This window comes from Acanthisitta chloris, unplaced genomic scaffold (genome assembly GCF_000695815.1).
Source record: "Acanthisitta chloris isolate BGI_N310 unplaced genomic scaffold, ASM69581v1 scaffold10582, whole genome shotgun sequence".
In the NCBI taxonomy this organism is placed as follows: Eukaryota; Metazoa; Chordata; class Aves; order Passeriformes; family Acanthisittidae; genus Acanthisitta; species Acanthisitta chloris.
In genome coordinates, this window is record NW_008659911.1 from 22,300 (window position 1) to 30,121 (window position 7,822).

The 7,822-nt window shown below is 46.3% G+C and overlaps 1 protein-coding gene across 1 annotated transcript in view; it reads right to left on the reverse strand.

The window, feature by feature from the left end:
* TMEM201 (transmembrane protein 201) overlaps nucleotides 1-1,283 on the reverse strand; it is a gene marked incomplete at its 5' end in the record, with an annotated part of 17,945 nt that extends 16,662 nt beyond the window's left edge. The window contains 2 exons of the mRNA XM_009069594.1: nucleotides 498-692; nucleotides 1,163-1,283. Of these exons, the coding sequence (XP_009067842.1) occupies nucleotides 498-692; nucleotides 1,163-1,283 (316 nt within the window). The remainder of the gene's footprint in view (nucleotides 1-497; nucleotides 693-1,162) is intronic.
* Between the last annotated feature and the right edge of the window lie 6,539 nt (nucleotides 1,284-7,822).

Genomic DNA, 7,822 nt, shown 5'->3' on the forward strand with positions numbered 1-7,822 from the left:
CTTTGCCCTCCTAGGCACAGATGTCTAACCAGGGAAATCACGTGGCTGCACAGGATTCCTCTCCCACTCCACTAGCAAATGCAGAGCAGCACAGCCAGAGCCTCAGGAAAAACAAAATCTGTGAAGGCTTCAGGGTAACTAGTGAGCTGTGGTGCCTACCAGGTCCCATAAGCTCAGCTGGGTCCATGGTAAGTACTGGAGTTGTAAGCTGATCTCAGCAATGTTTTGGGCTTAAGCTTCAACTTCCAGAGGTCATGTAGAACAAAGCATTATATTCTGGCTCTGGAGTAGAACTGTGCAACACTAATTAGTAACCTTCCCTGCACTAGACTGCCACATAGTACTTCTAGAGCATCCTTCCACAGCACATTGAAAAATTCCTCTCCTGCTTACTAGGCTGCAGCATGGAATTAAACAGAGCAGGAGCAGCAGACACATGCATGGGAATGCCTTGGACACACACTCTCCAGTGCTGGAAGTCCCTCAGGAGCACTTACCTCCTCCCTAGGTGAGAATGAAGCCAGCTGTTTGATTTTCATGGTTTGGTGGTTGTTGCACTTCTTGCAGAGTAGAATTTGGCTGCTCACCCACTGCTGTGGTTTGGTGGGATCACAGAAAATCCTACTGCCCGACACGACGTGGTTCAGGTGTTCCATGTACTGAGCAGGGATGGGCTTGTTGTAGTCTCCATTCTGACAAAAAGCAGGAGGGGAAGCAAACATTAGATCATAAAATCAAAGCTGGGTCGACAATAAGATTCCCTAAGCTCTGTCAGGAGCTCTACATTCCATAAATTCACCTACGTATCAAAGTAAATAAAGGGACAAAATGCTCTCAGTCTTCTCCCCCCTCCACTGTTTCACCCACCTATACAGGCAGCTGGTGGTGCTGGATTTTGGCTTAAGACAGGCTTTGTTATTTAACAGAAGAGTAAACCAGAGAAGAATATCCACATATTAAAAAAGATTCTTAAGAGGTATGTCAAGGCTGCTTTTGCTTTTTAAAGCAAGAGAGCAACATTTGCCTTTATCACTCTCTAGCCACAGGTGCCCAGCATGGAGCTGTCAGACTGATATTCACCTGCATCACCTTAAATGAGGAGAGGGTTTTCCCACAAGCTCTGTGCCACCTCCCAGCCACCCCTGAGCACCTGCCCCAGTACCTCCTGGAAGCCGTTGTACTGCTCACAGTTGGGGCAGTCCCAGCAGTTGCGATTCCCGTACGGCACCACCGTGTCCTGGTTGCAGAACCAGCAGTTCACTGTCACATGGGTGGGTTTCTTCCTGTTGGGAGAGGAAATGTGTCAGGCATGGACACTGGAATCAGCTGATGTAGAGGAAAGCAATGGCTTTCTAAGAGGGAAATGCCAGAGAGATAGGAATAACAATCAATCTTCCCATTCCGTGTGCTTAATGATGACTGAGAGTCGTCATTTTAGCAATGAAAAATGGATTATTAAAGTAGAATAAATCCTGCACAGTGTTCATCTCTCTGTGCTAGTACCATGCCAGAACTTTAATAACAGCCTTGTGAATTATGCACTTCCCTGTTCTTTAGGGGCATATTTGGGGGTGCAAGTCCTCTCCACAATCAGCATTATTCTATGAGAAGGATAAAATAGAGCTGATGCTGAATACACAGGATTCCAGGAGAAGGAATTTAGGATCCACATGAGCTGCCCGTGATACAGGAAATCTGCTCATGGTTACAGTTCTATCTGCTCTGCTTGGTAGAAAATTTTTCAAGTACAAAGGCATATCACATTATCCCAAGGTTCAGGCACTGTAAACAGCTGTTCCTTCACAGCTTTAGATACATAAAGAACAGAGGAAACAACACATCCTCCTCAGCTTTTATGCACCAGAACTGAAGGGATAAACACTAATGACCTTGATCCATGAGCCCCTTGTTTTTTAAAGCAATCCTATTAAAACAACAGCCAATACAGACCAACAGCTGTGATGTGGCCCGTCCTCGCAACAGGTTGTGACAGATGTTTGAGCAAAGAACTTCAGTGGCCCAAGCTCTGATCCTGCCTGCTAAAGAAGGTCTGCATTTGTCTCCAAACCCAAGAGGGAGCTTCTTGGCAGGTCAAGGCAACACAGCTCAGCTGTCTGGGGTTATCAGAACCAGTCCCAGTCACACTTCCAAGGGATGGCAACTGCTCAGGGCCAGGCTGTGGCAGCTCTGCAGACAGATGGGCCCAGCTGCCACCAGCACAACTCCACCAAGTCCTCTGTGTGGCTCTGCTGCAGCAGCAGAGAAAGCAATAGAGCAGGAGGGCTCACTGAGAGCAACTTCTCTTCTTGCTGCTCCAGGAAATGTTCTCTGTAGCAAAACATCTGAATGCTGCAGAAGTGTTGTCTGGCACAGGTGGGTCTTCCCTTCTCTCTCAGCCATCACCTCTGTAGCTGGATGCCTACAAGTAACATTTTTCCTCACTCCCATTTCCACAGAGTATGCCTTGAAACTTGGTTCATAAAATATTAAACCCTCAAGTGATGCCTCAGCCTCCTGTTTAGGTACTAGCAATGAGGATACACTTGAAATGAAGCACTGAAGAGCCAGAGTGCAGAGAGGATTCCCTGCCAGATGCTGGAGAAAATGGCTGGAGCTACTAAGGTGACAGATTCTCCTCTCAAAATAGATGCAAACACCCACACCCCTCCTCAAATTTCCTCATTGCCAAGGGGGCTCAAAACAGTAACTGATGCAAGTTAAAAATATCACTGCTGAAACTGGCAGGTGAAAATAAAGAGTTTAAACCAGACAGAAATCAAGGTCATTAGAGTGAGTTATCCATGAAATACCACTGTCCAAAAGCCAAGCAAACCACATGTCAAAACAGCCATGTGAAGGGTAGACAGCAGCACCTGTTGGTGCTAGTTTCATCTCACTAGCACAGGAGGAAAAAGCTATGAAAATTTAACACAGACTTCAGCATGTTAACCACCAAAATACACATCCTACTGCACCTTGAGCACAGACTTTGACAGCAAACACTACCCTCAACTCCATCCTGAGGGAGGTCATTGCAGAGGTCTCTACAATCCCACCCTGATGCCACTGAGCACCATCCTCTGGCACCCATGGAAATCACACTTTATCCACCCCCAGTCTCTAACTTCCATGACATGACAGAGGAGGTAAAAAGCACTAATTTCAAGGATAACACAAGTGGAAAGCACAGGCCGAAAAATTAGTAAAGCATTCATGCTCTAAAGCACAGAAACAACCAATGCCAAACCCTATTTGAGAACTTGCTCATATCAGAGCCCAAATCCTCAGTATACTTGAGATATTTCCATCTTTTCCCAAACAGGATTCCATCTCTCACTCTTGAGGCTGAGGAAGTGCTACCAATGACTGAATTCTTCATTGCACTTCATTCTCACAACGTATGCAAAACAAATTGCTAAATCCTGGATTATGGAGGATAAAAAGCAATAATCCTTCCTTTCATGAACCTATAATCTGTTGCTATAGAAATAGGTGTAAAAAAAATCTCAAGTTCACATTTGCTGGATGCAAAAAAGAACAAAGAAGGGGAAAGGTCACTTTAGGCAGGAACATGTAGGTAGGGTGTTAATTCTAGTAAATGGACAGGACTTTAAAAAAACCACAACCACAAGACCAACAAGTACTGTATTTGGAAAGACTGTCAAATACAGATTTAATGACTTTGGAGCTCTCTTTACCTTGACTGAATTCAGGCAGCAGCTGGAGGCAGTAAGTCAGAGCACACACTGCTGCTGAAGTCAGATCCTGGTATGACACAGACAATGCAGACCCAAACATTTGCCATGTGCTCAATGCCTTGCAAAACACTAGGCAAATCACCCCTGAGGAGTTTATCATCTAGCACTGAACCAACTTCCCTGGACAGAGAACCTCCCTGCAAAGTAAAACCTGAGCAACAAGAAGTGATTGAATTACTTACAGCACAGAGAGATTCGATTCACAGCTGACTTGCTGTGCTAACTCCAATGTGTAACCTGCACACCCAAATAAGCTCCTAAAAATTCCCAGGCTTGGACAAATGGTTTTGAAGGTAGAAGCTCTTTGCCTAAGACAACACTGGTGAGGGGAAATACCTGCAGTAAACTCAGTTATGAGATCAACACCTGAGTGTTTGATACTGCTCAGGAAATACAACAATGGTCCTTTGTGAGAGGCTATTTCAGGTCACCTCAAGTCCACACTTTTAATGGATTGCTAGAATAACAGTCTCCCTGATAAGTGCTGGCAGCAATAAACTGGATTTATTAATGTTAGTTACATCTATTCCCTCCCCTCTTTTACTGCTAGGTCAGAAGATGAAGATGTTTGGTTCTCCATATTGCTAAGAGACCACAGGTGGATGTGCAGCTCTCTGCTGGGTTATCCTCATGCTCAACCAAGGATTAGAGGAAAGACCCAATTCTTCATTAAAAGTACTTAAAGCAGTACTCTTCATCCTGGCAGAACTGGATTACAAAGCAGTTAGACAAATTGCTTTGTATACAGGAAATCTGAAGGAACACCACATTAGGAAGAGAAGCTCTTCTGCATGGATCAGTGTTGATCAAACAACATTTGGTGGCAGTTTGACAGCCCCAAGGTACAGCCCAAGCATGACTGCAAGGTGCAGTCAGCATGACTGGGTTCCCATGGCAAGGTGCAGTCAGCATGACTGGGTTCTAAGCTGCTCACTGAACCAGGCAACATGCTCAGCTCACTGAGCTGCCCTAACTGCAGGTCCATCACCTGCCAATCCAGTGCAGACCCAACGCTAGACCCTTGTCCAATTCAAGAAAAATACATCACACCCATTTAAATTCCAGCAGGCAAACTGTATCATAAATGCATTTGCTGAAAACTAGCAGTTGCAGACAGGTTGAAGATTTAGCCACAAGACCAGATTTCTAGCACAGTGTCACAGGTTACAGTGCAGTCTGTCCTCTCCCAAGAGCCAGACTTAGTGTCCTCTTAACAAGGAATAAGGTGCCCAGTGGACCTAGGCAGGAACACAGACCCACAGTTGCAACCACCCTCAAAAGCTCTCAGAACTATGAAACTTTGGTTTTAGCATCTTTGAATACTCTGGAAAACACTGGCATCAGGAGGATGCTCCAGGAAAAGTCTCTGTTTTTCCCATCATATTCCCCGTGACAGGTTTCCCATGGCACATCCTGAGTTCCTACTGGACTCTTGTAGAGTGAGTGATGACTTATCTTGACTTCACTTGCAGCTGCCTCTGCCATCACTGACCCAGAGAATCCCAAAAATATGATCCTCATGGGATGCTCCAGATGGGGACTGGCAGCAAGTCTGTAGCTAACATCAAGGAGGGGCACAGAAGGTGAAGGAAACGTGGTTACAGCTGCTGCCCTCAACACTCCAACTTCCAACAGCACGTAACTAATAGGCAGCCAAGCTGTGATCTCAAAGGAAGACCATAATACATATCAGATTTTTCCAAACTGGCCCAAACTCATAAAGTTTGAACTCCTGTGTAGATCTGGACATCAAATCTTTTACCTCCTGGATACAAAAAGCAAAGGGAGCCCCAAGCACCTGCGTTTGACATCATGTCTGTGCCCCTTATAGAGCTGTTCCTGATGACTGCAGAACATTAATTTACCTAAGGCAGAATAAGAAATTGGGTAATATCAGAGTAGTATAGAAAACCACAAACATATAGCCCCAAAGCATGATGAAGGTCACCTCCTGAAAGAATTTACCGGCAGCCTTCAAGGACTTGGGAAGAAATGCTTTCCATTCCAGGGACTTTTTGATGAACTTGAGCAAAACAAACCTAACCTCCTCCCTCAAAAGGCATGTTAGCCTCAACTGGGTCAGAGCAATGCTGCCTGCTTCACTGGGGATTGCTTTAGGCCACTTGGCTTTCTTGGCTACCCTAAATATGTCATAGAAATGCCACGTCTTGTATATGGGCTATTGTACCACTGATCATTCATATAAACAGCAAATGCTTTAGAGCCAACCTTAAGCATCACATTGTGGATGTAGAAATATGCATCTAGTGCAAAGTGTAAACTTGAAGTGAACCTTAACACCAGGAGCCCTTGGGACTGTCTTTTCTCCAAGAGAAGCACTCAATAGATGAGCAGACTGAACTCTATGGCTATAAAGTGCCTCTTATTCTATATATACACCTACATTTATTTCATGCTATGCTAGATAAGAATCTGCCAAATTAACCTTTACTCCTTTTATGAGCTCTGTATCATAACATCTCTCCTGATGCTTTTCAAACCTGCTCTCCAATTGGTCTGGATTTCTTCTAAAGTCAGGAATATTCTGTACAATTAAGAATCACGTAACCAAAGAATTCTGTTCCCTAATCAATAAGTGATTTCTGTGCAATCTCCCTAAATTTTAGCATTGTGCTAACAGTTATTACACTAATCATATACATTAAGCACAGTGCTTAGTTCTAACACTGTGCTGTTATATTACACTGTTCTCCTGCAATTCTGCCTTCACCCCCACATCAACCAGCACAACGAGCAGGATTTTCTCCTTCCCTGCATCAAACACAACAGAAAAAAGGGGAGACACAAACCCCTACAGCCTCTGTCCACAGCGGTGCACCGAGGCTGGGGGTCAGGCTGGAGGGAGGCAGCGATGGAGATCACAGAATCAGAGAATTTTAGGGGTTGGAATGGAGCTTAGAGATCACCTAGTCCCAACTCCCTGCCCTGGGCAGGGACATCTCCCACCAGGGCAGGTTGCTCATGGGGTTAGTCAAACTGGCTGTGAACACTGCCAGGGTTGGGGCAGCCACAGCCTCCCTGGGCAACCTGTGCCAGTGTCTCACCACCCTCACAGGATATTTCTTTCTAATATCCAATCTAAATTTCCCCTTTCAATTTGTGCCCACTATGTACTCACACATCCTGGCGCTCAGCACTGGCACACAAAGGCACTTCCAGGTGATTCCCTGGCAGTGTTCAATGCCAGGTTGGCTAAAGCCTTGAGCAACCTGCTCTGGTGGGAGGTGTCCCTGCCCAGGCCAGGGGGTTGGGGCTAGATGCTCTTTAAGATCTATAAGGGCTTGGACTACCCCTAAAATTTTATGGTACTGAAGAGCAAATACATTCATTCACCTACACGTTCTTATTGCTGACAGTGCAGGGGACCCTTCCCTGCACACACCCCTGAACGGAGAGAGCCTGGATTAGGGACCACCAGGAGCCAATCTTAGGGACCACTAGGAACACCTCTTAGGGACCATTAGGAACACCTCTTAGGGACCACCAGGAGCCAATCTTAGGGTCTACCAGGACCCAATGTTAGGGACCACCAGGACCCAATCTTAGGAACCACTGGGAATCCCGACTAGGGACCACCAGGATGCAGTCTTAGGCACCATTGGGAGACAATGTTAGGGACCACTGGAACCCCTCTTAGGGACCACCAAGATCCAATCTTAGGGTCCACCAGGACCCCCTCTTAAGGACCATTAGGAACCCCTCTTAAGGACCACCACGACCCAATCTTAGGGTCCACCAGGACCCAATCTTAGAGACCATTAGGAACCCCTCTTAGGGTCCACCAGGACCCAACCTTAGGGACCATTAGAAACCCCTCTTAGGGTCCACCAAGACCCAATCTTAGAGACCATTAGGAACCCCTCTTAGGGTCTACCAAGACCCAATCTTAGAGACCACCGACAACCCCTCTTCAGGGTACCCTCGGGAAGCCCGGGGAGCTTTCCCCCCACGCTGCTCACACTAGGCGCGGGAAAGAGGCACGCTCTTTCCCGCGTGGTTCTTTCCCGCGTGTCTTCCCCGCGCCCCGCGTGGTTCTTTCCCGC